General features: G+C 36.5%; 2 protein-coding genes across 5 annotated transcripts in view; one reads left to right on the top strand and one right to left on the bottom strand.

The window, feature by feature from the left end:
• Positions 1 to 6791: 6791 nt before the first annotated feature.
• Positions 6792 to 8741, bottom strand: LOC128986649 (MICOS complex subunit Mic19). Its single transcript, XM_054407121.1, has 2 exons — positions 8026 to 8741; positions 6792 to 7033 (listed from the first exon to the last, which is right to left on the bottom strand). The coding sequence occupies exon 1, from the start codon at positions 8621 to 8623 to the stop codon at positions 8060 to 8062; it is 564 nt and encodes a 187-aa protein (XP_054263096.1). The 5' UTR covers positions 8624 to 8741; the 3' UTR covers positions 6792 to 7033; positions 8026 to 8059.
• A 3913-nt stretch (positions 8742 to 12654) lies between these two features.
• Positions 12655 to 18467, top strand: part of LOC128983894 (phosphoinositide 3-kinase regulatory subunit 4) — a 94538-nt gene continuing 88725 nt past the window's right edge. For 2 of the 4 annotated variants that reach the window (XM_054403150.1, XM_054403147.1), the window contains exons 1-3: positions 12655 to 12790; positions 16526 to 16641; positions 18069 to 18249. In XM_054403150.1, the coding sequence (XP_054259125.1) occupies positions 16550 to 16641; positions 18069 to 18249 (273 nt within the window). In that variant the 5' untranslated portion in view covers positions 12655 to 12790; positions 16526 to 16549. Of the gene's footprint in view, positions 12791 to 12842; positions 12973 to 13424; positions 13601 to 16525; positions 16642 to 18068; positions 18250 to 18467 lie in introns of those variants that run through there. The other 2 variants (XM_054403148.1, XM_054403149.1) reach the window with 2 other exon arrangements.

Below are 18467 nucleotides of genomic sequence, written 5' to 3'. Positions count from 1 at the left end.
TAGCCCATACAGCTAATGGCGACTAAGGGACCTACAGTTTATAGTGGAATCCGAACCACTTTTTTCCTTGGTATATAAGAATTGGTCTAATTATCAGGATAGTACTGCGGATAATCGTAGTACTCACCCGTGCGGACGTTAATCCACACCAGGGAGTATCGCATCCACAGTGCATGCCTATAAATATCCACAATTTGTGACCTCCTAGTAGCTGGATTACAGGACGACGCCACCCGTCCCGCATATACAGTAGTAAATAAGGCTTAGGCCTAAATAGTGTCTACATTCTAAAAATGTCATATAATAAAAATACATTTAAAATATTGATTCAATTTATTAAAAAATGACTACCATTTGCCTAAAGGGACAGCTAACTTTAAAATTGAAACAATGTGTATTTTATGGTCTTTTAGATGCTATTTTAAGTACCAAGGCGTATTTCAGGGTTGGTACTGATTTTGGAAAATGAAATTCCCTGACTTTTCCAGGTTTTCCAGACTGATATTATACTTTTTCCAGGAAAAAGTATAATATCAGTCTAATATCAGTCAAGTATAATATCAGTCAAAATATCGAATAGTCAGAATCGAGAATTATTAGAAAAAATGTAGGCCTAAATAGTTTACTCATAAAACCAATAAGAAAAGAATTAAACATCTGGAATCTGGAAAATTAAAGAGTACCAACTAACTTAACCTCACACTTTATGTTCTACTTGGCCTTGACTTGACACTAGCAGATAGACGATACGGTGCTTCTGATACTGATATATATATCGATATTTTGCTTGCGATATCATCGGCTTATATCGGAAGAAACATGTGATATAGGAAAAATAACTACCATGCTTGTACCGGAGACAAAAAGTAATACCAAACTAAACTATTAAATGTTTCAACTAACAGGATAAAATTTTTTTTATAAACTCCTACAAGTGCAGTTTTTTTTAGTTTATTAAAGGTTGAATCAGTATTGAAAGGGTAAAGGTGTTGAACTTTTCAAAGACTATACTCCGGGAAATAAAAGTATTATTAATAAAGAAGGCTTGTCAGAATCTGAGTGGAAAGACAGTATAAAAATGATTGCAAATGTGGTGCCAGTGCGTGTTCTCCACAGCAGAAGTCAGGGCAATAACCGCTGCAGGCATGCCTGTGGTGAGATTGAAACCCTTGCACATGCCCTTGGCTTCTGTCCGTTTGGTGAACTTCTAAGAATCACTAGGCATCACAAAATAAGAAGTATCATAGCAAATGCCTTCCGAAAAAGGTATAACACATGAGAAGTGCAAGAAGAAGTACACTGTCTTTCTTCTAAAGGAAGCACCAGAAGAGTAAATATTTTATTGATAGAAAGAGAAACTAACAAAGGCATAATTCTCGATTCAACAATTCGATTTGAAATAAACATAAATCAACCTAACGAAGTAAATGAAGAAAAGAAAAAAAAATATGATCCTACCTTTGAATATTTCAAGCAAAATTTTAAAATTTGGAAAGTTGAGGTGATTGGATTGTTTATTGGTTCAAGAGGAACATTATCAAAATTTTTTGTGAACTTTTGGAAACAATATGATTTGGACAGATCCTTTTTGAAAATTATTACTCATGAAACATTAAGAGGTTCATTGAGCATAATGAGAAATCATCTATATGGCAAACATCAAAATTAATCAGTCTTATACAATTTTATCTTGTATAATTTTTTCTGTGTCATTGGCAACCTTATTTTTTAAGGCAGATGTATTTATTTATATAAATAAATTCTTTTCTCTTTTTATAAATTCAATGAGGAATTGTATTCAGTATCGTATTGAAATTGAAACGATGAATGTAGGCCTATCCTTCCGCGCATCCCGGTACTAGCAGTGTTTCCATACGTGGGATTATTAACTTATCCCGAAAACTTTTCAGAGCCAGCTTAGCCTTAGGACACATTCCCTTAGGGTGGTGTAATTCACGTATCGCATTTATTCCTAAACCAGGAAGGGATAGTTACACTGATCCTAAGTCATTTAGACCCATTTCTCTATCTTCTTTCTTCCTTAAGATCCTAGAAAAGTTGGTCTCAAGATATATGATGGATACAGCTCTTAGGACACATCCTTTTCATAATAATCAGCATGCGTATGTCTCAGGAAGATCATGCGAGACTGTGTTGCACCAACTTGTAAGCAAGATTGAGAAAGCTCTAGAGAGCAGTGAAGTGGCCCTGGGTGCCTTTCTCGATATTCAAGGTGCTTTTGATAATACTGGTACTCCAGCAATTCTTAATGCGGTGAGAGGAAGAGGTTTTCACGGTATAATATGTAGATGGATTGAATTCTTGCTTCACAGTAGGAAGGTTAGGCTCTCACTCCATAATGACACGATCGAGGCAAGAACTACTCGAGGATGCCCTCAGAGGGGGGGGGGGGGGTTCTCTCTCCTCTCCTTTGGAATTTGGTAGCAGACGACCTTATAAGGACACTCAACAAAAGTGGGGTTTTCGCCTTAGGTTATGCTGATGATGTTGCAATCCTTGTGGTTGGAAAGTTCCACGGAACCATAACTGACCTTATGAATAGAGCTTTAAGGGTAGTGGACCGTTGGTACCAGGAAGATGGGCTCTCTATAAATCCCAGGAAAGTTGTAATAGTACCCTTCACAAGAAGGAGGAAACTGGATGGGATCGGCCCACTAAGACTGCAGGGCACTGTAATAGAGCTGCAGAATCAGGTGAAGTATCTTTGTGTAATTTTGGACAGATCACTTCACTGGGGACCACATCTTCAAAAAGTCACTGAGCGTGGCAAATGGTCCCTTATGGCATGCAGGCGGATGGTAAGTGGCACATGGGGGTTACAGCCTAAACTTTTATGCACTGGCTGTATGTATCTGTTGTTCGACCCGCCCTTACATATGGTTCGCTTGTGTGGTGGCCAAAGATGGAATCTACTATAGCTGTCAAAGCTTTAGCAGGAGTTCAGAGGCTTGCTCTTATAATGATAACTGGGGCAGTAAGCAGCTGTCCTGGAGCGGCTCTTGACTGTCTGCTTGATATGCTACCTATCGACATTTACATCAAGGTGGTAGCAAGTAAAACAGCCCAACGCCTTAGATGCGAATACTTATGGATAACCTCAGGAAACAATAAAGGGCACTCCAAAATTGTTCAGGTGGTACATAATGATGAATTGCACTTGCCTTCAGATCACATGTCCAAAAAATACTCCTTTGGAAAGCCTTTCAAAGTACTAATACCAGATAGGAAGGATTGGTCTGGCGGAAAAGGACCCATACCCACAGGTGATTTAGAATGCTATACTGATGTTTCTAAGATCAAAAATGGGGGCACTGGAGCAGGTGTGCATTGGATGAATGGAGGCACTGGCATTTGTCTTCCAATGGGGGTGTACCCAACTGTCTTTCAAGCGGAGGTCACTGCCATTCTAGTTTGTGCTCAAGAACATCTTAACAAAGATATCAGAGACAAAACAATCAATATCTATACTGATAGTCAAGCGACCTTAAAAAAGCATTAAACTCTTACGAATTCAACTCCAGGCTCGTGTGGGATTGTTTTGCTTCTGTGTCTGAGTTGGGTAGGAGAAATGACCTTACGCTTTGCTGGGTGCCAGGACACTCAGGCATTAAAGGAAATGAAGCTGCAGACAGATTGGCAAATACTGCCTCTGCGACTTCAATGATAGGCCCACAACCCTTCTGTGGCATCTCACGAAACAGTGCATGTTCTGCGATTGCGTCATGGGCCAAGGAAAAGCATCGCAAACGCTGGGTCGATGTTCCCCTTCTTAGGGTCAGCCAGCTTACTCTGTTTAGGCCTTCTAAAAAGGTTGCCTGTGACCTCTTGAGACTAGACAGACGAAGAATTAAATTAATTGTTGAACTGATAACTGGTCATGGAAGATTCAGGAAACATCTACAACGGATGGGCTTATATGATGGTGAACCGATCTGTAGGTACTGTGATAGGTCAGAAGAGACAGCTGATCACTTACTCTTTGATTGTAACGAGCTCTTTGACGCTAGATCGATAACTCTTGGAAATATGGCTAGAGGTAGATACCTTCCTGAGGATGAACTAATTGGGAAGCTACAGGCATTCATTGGGCGCCTTAACTTGTAGGTCAACAAGAAAGCAATTATTGCGCACCCCAAATAATTCGATTTCGGATGAAGTGCTTAAAGGTCTCTTAAAGACCTGCCCCTGTCAGATAAGATAAGATAAGATCCCGAAAACAGGATTTTTAGAGCATGAGCGGGATTTGAAGGGGATGTGGGATAAAACAGGAGTTTTAGCTATGACGTCCGTTTTTATTTACTATGCTTTTATTTTAGTGAAAAACTAACCCCAATTGAAAAAATTACCTTAACAAAATATAATAGCAATGTTAAAACAACTATTTAAACGAAATATGTCCAATTCAACACTCAGAATTTAACATCAAAAATCTTAAGGGATTAAACGGGATTTCTTAACCAAGTGACCGGGATTATATTCTTTTGGTTGTGTAGAAACACTGGGAGCTCGGTGCGTTCAATTAAGCCAGTAATCAGAGGGTGATGATAGAATGTCTGTCGATGTTCGATGTTTTTTATAACGATGGTAGGTTCCAGATGTTTTTGTTACATCGATGTTTTCGTCAAACTTCGATGTTTTTGACCAAGTATTGAGACCTAGATGCAAAATGTAGCATATCTGTAAAAAATGTAGTCTTTCAAGAGAAATTCCAGATTTTTTCCAAAATTCCCTGACTTTTCCCTGACTTTTCCAGACCAACAAAATTCCCTGACATTTCCAGGTTTTCCAGGTTTTCCCTGACCGTACCAACCCTGTATTTACTCTTTGAATTTCCTCTCAAAACTTACTGGTTTAGGAGGTACAGGAGCAGAATGTATACCACATGCCATTTTTTCTTAGGTGCAACCACAGACAAGAGACCACCACGCAACAAGCTGTAACTCCTGAACGAGTAGCTTTAGAAAAGAATTTAAGATAAATAATATATTTCATTACTAGAGCCTAAAGTGACTCTTTTTTACCATCGAGGAGAAGCAGTGGTCGGAAAATCAGCGAGGGTTAAAAAGTCACTTTTTGTCCGTGTGGCGAACTATATTTTTCGTCATATTGAATCATTAATTAACAACAAAAATAGAGAAAATGTTTTTTATGTAAAGATAACCTCTCAAAACGACTTCCAGCTTGTTTTCAATTCTGCTAATGCAAATAAGCAAGTGTTTATCGATACAATTGCAACAATCGAAATTTACAACTGTTTACAACAGCTGAAAATCTGTTAATACTACTTGGTGACTGCGTAGTGCATGTGTTGCGTGTGCTGCGTCTCAGCATGCGCTAGTCAAAAATGCGTGTGCTGCGTGGCTTGCGCCGAAAAACTTGGCTTGCGTGCGTTGTGTCACGTGCGTCTCAGCATACGCCCGGTCTTAGTCTGGACTCATTAATTAATTTTATTTGTATTTACAGCTGATGTAATATTTACAATTCTAAGTTTGAGAAATGAATAAAAACAAGACATTATTTTTACTTCTTACAATTATGTGTTATAATTATTTAATTCAATAAGTACGTAACATATTGTAATGTAACGGGTAACTGCATTGTAAATAATCACTTTCAAACATTCATTTCATCACACCAAACTGTAACCAAAACAACACGATAATTCAGTAAAATAAGATGTAAGGTAAATAAATTCAACTATTACAAACATTTTGTTGTCAAGTCTTGCTAGGAAAGTATTAATTTATGAACCAGACTTTTTAAATAAAAAATATTAATTTCGGCTTTGCTCTGGAAGTAATAAGTCCTGCAGTTTGTGGTTGACTTAAAAAAAAAACTATTTCAAACTACGTCCATATGTTTAGTTGTAAACAAAGGGAACTGACTTTGATATAATGTCAATAGCCGCCATTCCCAAACTTAAGCCCTTAAGTGATGCCCTTTTTTATAATTCCTTGACGTATTTGCACATCTACGTGAAAATACCTTTAATTTGACACTTCAAACGTTAAAATCCGTCAAGCCGTTATCGAGTTATGACTGTGAAAATAAAACTGCTTGCGTATTAATATATAGATATTTTGATCAAGCTTTACATATTTATTTATTTTACAAAACACTTAGCTATTGATATTTTACTATAAAACACAATTTATTACCCTCCCTGTTGCAACAAACCTGGGTACTTGTTAAACCTAGTGTTATTCAAATAGATTTAACACAGAGGATACGCGTCCGGTAACCAGACGTGGATTAGGCGTCCGGTAACCAGACGTGGATTAGGCGTCCGGTAGGGGGTCCCGGAACGCCATTACCACAATGATACGATGATAAGCCATCAGTGTTCGTGGTGTAGTGGATAGAGTGCTTGGCTGATATGCGAAAGGTCCCCGGTTCGAAACCCTTCGGTATCTTTAACTTTTTGTCACAGATTTTGCTTTGAATGTAATTTCTTCTTAACTGTACATCTTTTGTTAGAATTTTCGGCATTTATAATTTTATGTTATGAAGAGGATTGAACCTTCATTTGATTTTTTCCACTATCAGCAAGTTTGGTTGGTTAGGTTAGGTTATGACAGTAACTGCCGGACGCCTAATCCACGTCCGGTTACCGGTCGCGTATCCTCTGCGTAGATTTAATTGAAAATCTAATCAGGAAAATGGAAATTCACTTGGTTTTTTCACGCAGGTTTGCTGCGGCGGGGGTATTTTGTGTTTATTTTGTAAGAGATATTTTAATGAGGTGGTGTTAAATTAAGTGCCAAGAAAAAGATAATATCATTCTACTTTATTTAAACAACAAAACAATATGTATTTACAGTATATTTTCATTAATTTCAGTCAAATAATAATGGTAGATGGAACAAATTAACCTGTAACAATTCTGAAATGCTAACATGACAAAGTAAAACTAGTAGGCTACATTTAATCAACTATCTAATGCTTACTGCATGTCAGCACTTCTTCATATTGACTTTTACGAGTTTGAAGTCCTCAACTGGTGCTAAACCCTCTGGAACAAAAATATAACACAGTGAATCAGACCAACTTTCATCTTCATACACCAGCTTAAGTCATGAATCGCTTTAAAAATGTTGCTAATCCAATCGGGAATGTCCAGTTCGGCCAACCTGTTGTATGTAGCCTACCTGAGGAAGACTGAAAAATGTAAATTAAAATGTTAACCCTCGGAGTGGCCAGGTAGTTTCCATATAGTAACTTAAAGCCAAATTGCCATTTTTGCAGACATTTTCTTTTTAAATCATAAAGTTTAATCATGGTTTGAACATATCATTATTCAAACCAGTGTGAATATTGATGAAAGTAATGTTTAGTGGGATAGGTGGGATTGGTGTGTTAAATATGTTTTGGGCAAACTCAACTCTGCTTGTTTCCAAATTCTATGTTTAAGGGAAACAATAGACTTAAAAACGTCAGTGATGTTACTCCATACTTCAATTGAATTTTGGGGCTACTCCACAGATATAAATAGAATTTTCAAAGTCCAAAAAAGGTTTTTGCGAATCATAGGTAACTTTTTCACCATGGAAAGCTTCATGTAAACCAATTGAAGGGTCCAGGGGAAAAACGGGTTAAGTCAATTTTTTTGTAATTTTTGGTTTAAAACACCATTTTGTAGTGCTTTTCAAGCTCTAAACGGTGGTATGCTCATACTTGGGAAATACGGGTCTAGTCATGGTGAAATAAATGCTTCAAATATGAGCACCTGGGAAAGAACGGGCTAAGTCTACGTTTACATGAACGTGTACCGGGGAGAAACGGGTCAAGTCAGCGGCTGTAACGTCAGAGCCAAAAATCCCGTTTCATCCCACATCCCGTTTTAATCCCGCTCATGGTCTAAAACTCATGTTTTCGGGATAATAATCCAGCGTATGGAAACACTGCTAAGATGTTGCAACTTAAAACAAACCCTAAGATAACATACGATTAAGTGAAAAAGTGTCATGGATTTTCAGTGCGGTATTTTCAAGTTAACTTACTGACCTCTTTCTTTAAGTGTCTAATGCAGTAAAAGATGTTATGGACTTCGAACTTCACTGTGATTTTTGGGTCTTGAGTTACTAACACAAGATGTAAATTCATTTACGATCTTACTGCAATTCAAAGTTTGATTGGCGTTGTTCTTGAAACAATCTACTAATTTTGTCTTGATATCTTGACATGGCATTACAACACTCTTGGGTGCAATTACAGGGAAGTTTTTCCCCACCTCTTTGTAGGCTTTGTTGAACTCTGATTCCATTATATAACTTAGCTTGTTTTGGTTTTCTTGTAAACCTCTGATCCTTGATTCCCAATAACGATCATTTTTCTCCAGTTCTTTTTCGACCTGTTCTCTAACCATTGAGGAGGTAACATACGGCTGAGGAATATAAGCAGGGACCTGGTGACTCTGGTTTTGACTGTTGTTAGACATTTTATCCGGACTACTAGGCTGAGTATAGTTAGAACTAGCACCTATGTTGCTTCCTCCACCATTAGTACTCTTGAGTCGTTGAACAACATTTTCGGAGGCTTTTATTATCCCAACAGGCTCGTCATTATCGATTTGAATTTTTCTTGTGCTTTGACCTCCGCCCATAATCTTCAAATCACCCACTAACGGAGCACACAAATTATAAGGCTATAAATAAACTAGTTCAGTTAGTTGTCACAAATTTAATTTCTCTGATAACCTTAACCTCTAAAAGAGCAGGAGCAGAGCAGAGCAGTGTTGAACCTAGCAGTAGAAAAGAAAAGACATTTTTTTCATCTGGTTTGCTAGAAAGCAGGCTTAATTTATAGTATGCAGCCTTGTTGTACACTCAAAATGTCCGTGGGGTCTCATAGTGCATAATCATAAATTAATTGCTTAATCATGAATTTGTCTTACAGTGTATACTTAAAATGTTGTCATCTAGGACATAACTGTAATCACTGTAATGCTCCATAAGAATTAGGAACTGTATGCTTATGCACTATGTGACAGTTTCACCATGGATAAAACATACTCCCTTAGGGATTTCTCATCCTTATGGAACAAAATTAATAAACGAAATTATTAAGAAACACAATATAGCCTCCTAAACAATAAATAGGAAGACAATGCTCAAGTACAGTCCCACACATACACATTCACACAAGAAATTGACGATTCCCTTGTATACGAGGAACGAGGATGGCGGAGAAGACATCGATGGTATGGTAAATGGAACACAAGAAGCCAATTTTATTGTTAGTTCTGCACGGTGCAGTGGTGAAGTCACGGCCGCCTTTAACTACAGGCCGTGGCCTGGTAGAATTGGCAACGTCGGAAGTGGTGTTGTCTAGCGCCAGACGTCCCATAACATAACATGGCAGACAGGTGACACCAGCTCATTATTTCGCGTATTATTTATTAAAATTAAAATGTATAAACATACATTTATTGAAAGATTGAAAATAAAACATATAAAATTGAAAACAAAAGCAATATTTAAATAGAAAATCAATTTTTGTACTTTTAAAGTGGAGTCAATATTGTCATAGTCCAGTAACCAAGCTTTCTTAAATACACAAAATACCATTAGCTGCTACCAAACTAAACAGCTGTTATAACACCACTTGCGAAGTTGCCACTTCGAAGGCCGCGGCCTGGAGTTAAAGGCGGCCATGTGGAGTGGTAAAGTTATAAGACTTTGAAATGTTGTTATTGAAAAGGGTCATTTTGAGAAAAACTATTTTGAAAATTTCAAATACGCATAAAAACAGTGTTTTTCGTATTTTAGAAACGATTTTGGTATCAAAAGAAAGCTTTATAATGTCCTCTTTGAAAGAAATGCAAATTTTCTTCTTAACTTCCGGTAGTTTTTATTTAAATAATTTTTTCATTGAGGCATGTCGTAAAAATCGCATTTCAGAAAAGGGACTTCCTTGACGGCCCTATGTTTTTTCGCCATAAGATAAGAAAAGGTACCTCTTGTCGGGACTACAAAATTTGTGAAATATTTTGTTCTTCGTGAACTGAACTTTGTTGTAGTTCTCTAAATTTCCACTAGAATGCAGGACATTTCATTTTTTGGACTAAAGTCTGTAGTCTGTTTAAAAATTGAATATTAGATAGAAATGGGGCCTCTTGTCGTTATGGCGAAATAACATCGAGCGACAAGAGGTACCTTTTCTCAGACCGTGCAGAGGCAAACAAAATGATTTATTTCGACCTTTTGCATCTTCAATTCAAGATTTAAACCGATACTGTCATTTTCTATGTTAAATGATGTATAATAATCGATAAAAACCCGAAATTCGATATTTTCGAATTACTTATATCGGCCGTACTGAAAATTTTGTATCTCCGACAAGAGGTCCCTTTTCGCTTTCCACATCACATATCTAACATATTGAACGGATGATGTCTTTGGCCTCTAGCACGGCCCCCTTTAACTCCAGGCCGCGGCCTTCGAAGTGGCAACATCGCAAGTGTATTTGTATTTGTGTATTTACGAAAGATTGGTTACTGGACTATGACAATATTGACTCCACAAATATGTACAGATATAGATTTTTAATTTATATTGTTTCGATTTTCAATTCTGTATGTTTTATTTTCAACATTTTAATACATTTATGTTCATAAAATTAGATTTAAATCAATAAAGTGCGAATTAATGAGCTAATGTCACCTGTCTGCCATCTATCTATCTATCTATATATTAATAGGCAAGCATGTTTCTTTAAAACCTTTTTTCTCAGCTCGTGTGCATCGCAAGGAAAGTCTATGCATACTGTTGGAAAGATATTTTTCTGTAGATGTGCAGAATGCCTTTAAAAATTAAAATAGGCTAACAAATAAGCACAAAAAATTAATTTGAAAACTTCATAAAATTAACATTGACCAGATGAGTTGCCATGATGGTGACGAAATAACAACAAAATGTAAACAGAAAATCAAAACAAATGGAAGAAATTCCAATCACATGTTTAATTGACAGTGTGGGGAGAAAATAGAGAAGTCTGTACATTAATTATTTTTGGTCGAGTTTCGACCACAGGACGACCACTAGTATAAATAAAATTAGAGTTTTGTCTGTACATTGCTCAGAATCATAAACTTTTAGGTTATTTTTACGTTTTATACATTAGAGAAACGGAAACAAGTCTCATCTAAATTTCTGTCTGTCTTCCTGTCTGTTACGACCCAAGAGCCATTTTACGCGGCCTACTCCTGAAAAACGAGAGTACCTATCAAGTTCAAAATCTTTTAAATGTATTCACTGGATTGGCGAGATTGTCTTTAGCCATTAAAATATGGCGTCACCACTTTGTAAATAAAATGACGGTTGTTTAAAAACCCAATTTTGTGCGATTTTTTGTAAAGTTTTCTCCCAATGTTTAGCACATATTCTTCTATGAAATAACGAACAGCTGTTCAAATCAAGATTACTTTTCTTCTAGCTGTCACTGATAAGTATACATTGAATGTTGTTTACAAATACCGCAACCATTTCCGATAACGTTTTGAAAGCAAATCCAAACCAATTAAGATTAAAAACGTTTTTCCTTACATAACGGATTTAATTAATCGCAAGTGCAATAATATGTAGGGTAACAGTAAATGAAAATAGAGATTCTTTGTGTATAAAATTGTTCTTGAGTTTTGATAACCGGGAAATAGACCTTGAATCAGTGTTGTACATTGCTGGAAAACTTACATTTTTTAAATGAGCGTTTTCAGTCGAGACTCGGCACACGACCGACGCACGTCTACTTGTCCATAGTAAAAATAAAAGTAGGCCTACCGTGTATTTATGTTTTATTCGTCATGTATATAAGTGTACAGTTCGTGTATGTGTTTCAAAAACTCCAAGACGCACCTAATGGGGAAGCTCAAGACCTTATATTAGGACTGATGATGGCGATTTAATTTCGCCGAAATGCATCTTGTGTAATAGGATACATTAGGATCGACCGGCGGACACAGGTAATTTAGCCTTTTATTGATTGTCATACCGATCCGGAACAACAACAAACATCATAAAATGAAGTTATGTATAATAAATTGTTTGGCCAGCATATCTGAAAATATGCAAACCAATTGCTGTTCTTTATATAAGAAGGTTTCAACTGATTACTATAAGATCCCCGTGCGTAGAACGGGTACACAGCTAGTGTTATCTTATGGGACGTCTGTCACTAAACAACACCACTTACGACGTTGCCAATTCTACCAAATCAAATCAAAATCAAAATTTTATTGGGCCATTCAAAATTTAAGTAATAGGCTAGGTCACAAATTATAATCCTCTTGGGTCCTCTTGACGTACAATAGTCAGTCAATAATAATGAAATAAAAACATGCACAAACATGTACCAGGCCGCGGCCTGTAGTTAAAGGCGGCCGTGGTATACACCTACATTTATACTCAATGGTAATACAGTAGCTTATTCCCTGAAATTTGCTTACAGGACACAGGCTGATCTGATCACTGGCCAACTGGAACTGGACTGGAGTCTGGAGTGCTGATCCTGTGATTGTTTACTTGTCAATTGTAAAATTTTTGTCTGCTAGAGGAGTGGAAGGGAATTGATAGAAAGTGGATTCTGGATTGTGTAGTGTAGTAAAAGTAAACAGAACAGATAGAAAAGAAAACCAGAACAACCAGAGCAGAGCTGGTTTTGTTTGTTGGTTTGTTGGTTAGAGTTTCTTCAAGTTTCGATTACAAGAAGTGAAGCTATAAGATATCAGTTGTCAGTTCCAGCAGTCTAAACTATAGTAAAAAGAGAGAGATAGGTGAGTTAAAATTTATATAATGTGTGTTGGTGCGATAGAATGAAATACAAAAAGACTACACTGTAAGGCCAAACATCACTTGTGAACAAAACCTGCTATAATCAAAATATGTTTACCACTATAGTAGTGATATAAGCTACATTTCTTTAATATCTTTATACAATTTTGTTGCTTGTTGCAGTGTAAGTTACCTAGGCGTAGCCTATGTAGTTATTTAAGTTACAACCCTCAACTCGCCTTGTATATAGGCCTAGTTGATGTAGACTAGAGCTAGATTCTAACAGTCAATAGGCCTATTAATAAACTTTTAGGGTATAAACTCAGGCCCTAGGCGGCGTCCTAGCTAAATGACAAAAAATCTACCGGTCGTCCGTGCAAGCGAATCCGTCTCACCAAAAAAAAATCAATCATGCGGTTATGCGTGAGAGCATCCCAAGTTAGTTGGGCAACGGACGACCAACACGACCAATCAAAAACAAACATGTTTGTTATTGGTCGTGCGGGTCGTCAAGCCAACTATGTTATTGTGATAGTAGGCCTTGAAGAATGAGGCGTTCTTCCACAAAATTTTCCGCATAAGTTAGCATAGTGTTTGTAAGTTAGTCTTCAATGTAAAGCCCTTCTATGATTCGGTGACAATTTAGTAAAATATATCCACTGATATCCTAGTGTAGTTAAAAAAAGTTAAAGATATGCTACAATCTCAACTTTTCATTCAAATCATAAAACTCACGAAATTCCTACAGTAACTTACCTGTCCTTGGAAATTTTATTTGAAAAACTCCTGCGGTCCAATGATTTCTTCTTAAGGTAAGCATCTAGATGATATAAGAACCGTCAATCTGTATGAGCTTACGTCTTTTCCAAACCGATAACATGGTAAAATGGTCGAATCGAGGGAACTGTAGTCAGACGACTGCACGGCCCAGTGTAAACACTTAATTCTGTCGTCAGACAAGACTCGCTTGCATGGACGACCGACAGATTTTTTTCGCTCTCTTAGAACGGAGGAGCTTATAGGCCAGTCTTGGAAAATGACTTGCTTCGCTGTCAAACCTCAAGATTTTTCCATTTTCTTCCCTAATAGTTCTTCTCAATAAATAGCAAGGCATGCTAACAAGTCTGCAAGTGTTCTAGGCCTATTGTATTTAAAAACTCCCAACCTTCTTAACATCAGGGTAGCGAGATTGTTATTTACAGTGCTCGTCTTCAGATTTGATGGTAAACAATTATCTTTGAGGCCAAATCATTCAAGTTTATCTAGTCTTACACCTTCAAACCAAATTTCATCAAAATGGGACGAAAATTACTCAAGTTATGGCGTTCATGGTCATATATATATATATATATACATATATAAAAATATGAACAATTTAGTGTTTTTGGCCTCTGGGGACATCAAAATGAAAAAGTAAATCGGTCACAGGCCCAGGTCTTACCATGAGACCTACGGTAATAACTATTTCTCTCTAGGGAAATTCGCTAAAAGGGTTATCTAATTTAATTCAAGTTCTTGAACCTGGAATAATAAAAATACATACAACTTAAACTTATTAATTGGTTTTTTTTTAAATCTTAAGTGTTTTAAACGACTTTTGGTTTGCTCTGACTAACTTGCGAGGAAAAATGTTTTGCTGGTTACAAGCACTCCATGTAGGCTATATCAATGGGAGTCCGCACACTCATCAAGCAAACGTTGTGAGGCGCCTCGCAACCCCTTGAACCATTTGAGCAGCTGCTTGACGGATAGATCCAATACAGCACAATGCTTGATGTTTCAAGGATCAAAACACTCTGTGCACGCGCCAAATCCCTTCGAATTAATTGCAGCTTAGTAAATTCAAATTAGGCTACCTTTAGTTATTAAAAAAAACTCTCGGGCTTAACCTACCAACATCCTCTAATATATTCATGAAACTCATTTCACACATCAAACATTATGTTCTTTACTTGTGTACCTGTTGCTCGAATTCGAGCAATTGCTAAGTATTATAGGGGTTATTTGAAAACGAATAACAGTAATAATTTCTGATGACTTTAAAAGATTCGACTAAAAAATTATAGAAATACTGAAGATGTACATAACAGATCGATATAATCAACATTTCTTGTAAATATCTTATAATTTTTCAAAAGGTGATCTTGTTTTTTAGTGTTTTCTACAAATAACCTTACTCATAGCCGCTTTAGGTTGTCCATAATAACGATTATAAATTAAAAAAAAGAACATTATTTCTATTTCTTCTCTTTGGTGGTTATGACTTTCCTATGTTTCCATAGTTTGCAAATCGGCTCTTTCAATGATTGCTAAGAAATGCAGTACAGTGTTAATTCGGTTTTCTTTTTAGTATATCAAATTATCCAGGCTCTCTCACTTTTTTCCATTCTAATAAGTCATAAGTATTTTGTATACAAGAGGTTAAGTTACCTTGATTCTGTCCAAGTAATCCTTAAGTCGTCATTAGTGCGACCTGTTTCGATGTCTATTGCATCATTGTCAAGCTGAACGTAAAAATCGCACCTAGGAGGTCGTCATGAGTCTTGAAAAACACGTAACACATAACACGTACACAAACAAAAAACGATAAAATGCATGGCCACACAACTAATTTACAACACGGCGGCGGGTACAGGGTGTAGGTCCAGACTGACGCCGTGTCTTCCTCTCCCCACCTCCCCCCTCGAGTTATTAGCTGTTGATAATATTTCATCGATGTTTAAAGCTGTCTCATAAATTATATTTGATTCAAATGAGGATTTATCATTTAGGATGTGTTGGGGGTGTTTTTTGCCGGCCTTGTAAATTTCGTATTCCTCAATAGTATCTAATAATCCTCCTCTTCCTTTATGGGATCGTAGAACTTCTAGATTGGTGTTGATATCTGTATATTCATGGTTGTTATTAATCAAATGTTCAGCAAATGCGGAGTTAGGTTGGTTAACAGATGGTTTCGGGAGATGTTCTTTAAAACGTGTTTTAAATGGGCGTGAAGTCTGACCAATATAAAAGCTTGGACAGCTGTCACAATTCAGTTTGTATACACCTGAATTTTCTGTTTGATCGTCACGGTTTGTTTTCTTATCTTTTAATACTGATGAAAGTTTATTCGAAGTTTTAAATGAAACGATAACTTGGTCAAGCTTCACGCCAAAAATACAAAATTTACAAGGCCGGCAAAAAACACCCCCAACACATCCTAAATGATAAATCCTCATTTGAATCAAATATAATTTATGAGACAGCTTTAAACATCAATGAAATATTATCAACAGCTGATAACTCGAGGGGGAAGGTGGGGAGAGGAAGACACGGCGTCAGTCTGGACCTACACCCTGTACCCGCCGCGGTGTTGTAAATTAGTTGTGTGGATCCATGCATTTTATCGTTTTTTGTTTGTGTACGTGTTATGTGTTACGTGTTTTTCAAGACTCATGACGACCTCCTAGGAGCGATTTTTACGTTCAGCTTGACAATGATGCCATAGACATCGAAACCGGTCGCACTAATGACGACTTAAGGATTACTTGGACAGAATCAAGGTAACTTAACCTCTTGTATATACATTCATGAAGTAATCCGGAAGGCAATACACAAGATGAAATAAGCATTTTATTGCATAAAACATTCTTCATTATAGAGGTTTTTGAATTATCGAGGTTCTACTGTAGTAGTTTTACAAGCAATGCAACTATCTGTAGGCTACATCTTAAAATCATGTGACATTTAATTTTCAGGTCCACTAAATATTACACTGCATTATGGGAAATCAACTTGTTGGTATAGCTCCATCCCAGATTTTTCCTGTTGAGCATTATTTGACTGATCATACAGACCTTCAGTTTGATATCAAGTAAGGAATTCCCCATTTTAAGTCAGTGATATATTTCTATGATAAATAAGTAGTTTCGTATTATCTGCCTATAATGTAATATTCTGGTATATATTACAGTATTTCTTACATATCAATAGGTGTAGTGTTAGATCAAGGCCCCACTAGAAAAAACAGGCCATGCTGCAGCACGGGCAGCGCAACACTACGTCACAGTGGTGGATAGTTGTACTAAACTCTTACCATTAAAATCTTACAAACAGCCAGATTGTTTATTTACTTAAAACATATGGGAATGGTGATGGCATTGAATTTATCAATGAAATCTATCCACTAGTGTGACATCATGGATCCTGCAGCATGGCCTGTTTTTCTAGTGGGGCTTTGGTTAGATCTACTTAGGCTACATTAGTCCACAAATCTACACTTAACACACGCATAGCTGTGTTTCTGAGTATAGTTAGTTGATCATTGAGATATGATCCTAGCTCAAGAACCACATGGTAGTAATAATAATTGTCCAATCTCCTTTAAAGGAGATAGCTCCTGAGTAACATATATTTTTGTAATAAATCCATGGACACTTTTAAGTAGGCCTATCTTAAATATTTAAAAAAATTGGTGTTTCTTTACCGAGTTTGTTTGGCTCTTCTACCCAACCGATTTTCATGACTGAGGTCTCAAATTGAAGGTATGCAGGCACAGATTTCCCATCAAGCATCAGCATATATTTATCTACTATATTACCAACCAAAAAACATAAATTAGATTTATTTTCCAAATTTTACTTCAATTTAAGATGTATTTCACCAGTTATAATTATATAATCCTATATATTTTGGTCTAAGAACCTTCAGTGAAATACCGGCTTTCATTTAAGCTATTAGTTATTCAAATGGGACGAGTTTCAAGCAAACACATGGTAAACAACAAAGTTAAAAATTATTTTTATAAGGGTTTTATATGGTAAAAAATCAATAGCTCCAGTATTGTTTGTTTTTATATATGCTTTAGACTCAAAATATTCAGTAAATTATAGGCTTTAATTTGAGCTATTGGTCGTTTGAATCAGTTAAGTTCAAGATACCGTATTACTCAATCAAAAATCATAAATTTGATTATTTCTCTGATATGATATTTATATCAATGCTGCGGAGCAGCATGGGTCCTCTAGTATGGATTGAAAAAATTATTTTATTACTTTTTCATAAGGCCTAGTAATGTAACGATTGAATGTTTTCTCTTTCGTTCACAAACAAAATTATTATCTTTTATCTCTTATATTGGAAACACTTTGACTCAAGTATGTTACAAACTATTGTTTAAATATTTTTTAGTTTGTATGTATTGTGTTTTGTTTTTAACAAATGAGTGATATAAAATGGTTATTTTGTCTATTAATAATAACTGTTTCTATAAACCAAAGTGTTAAATTGTGTTGTATTCAGTTTAGGCAGCACCAGGTTCTTCAAAGTTGCCAGAGCCAGATCCCAGGAGGGTCTGATTGTGGTGAAGGTGTTTGCTATTCATGACCCAACACTACCGTTGTCTACTTACCGCGACCGCATAGAGGAGATACGTAGCAAACTAGCATCTGCCACCAACTGTCTGCCCTGTCAGCGAGTCATTGTAAGTCATGACACACATAATTTACAGTCTACCACTCATAATTTATTTTACACTAGCTGTGTGCCCGTTCTACGCACGGGGATCTTATAGTAGTCAGTTGAAACCTTCTTATATTAAGATTAAGAACAGCAGTTAGTTTGCATATTTGCAGATATGCTGGCAAAACTATTATATATAAACCTTCGCAAATACAGTATCTGACAGTTCAAGCCAAAATA

This window comes from Macrosteles quadrilineatus, unplaced genomic scaffold (genome assembly GCF_028750875.1).
Source record: "Macrosteles quadrilineatus isolate MER2022 unplaced genomic scaffold, UCM_ALF_1.0 Scaffold_2__2_contigs__length_208266976, whole genome shotgun sequence".
In the NCBI taxonomy this organism is placed as follows: domain Eukaryota; kingdom Metazoa; phylum Arthropoda; class Insecta; order Hemiptera; family Cicadellidae; genus Macrosteles; species Macrosteles quadrilineatus.
This window is presented reverse-complemented; position numbering and strand designations above follow the sequence as displayed.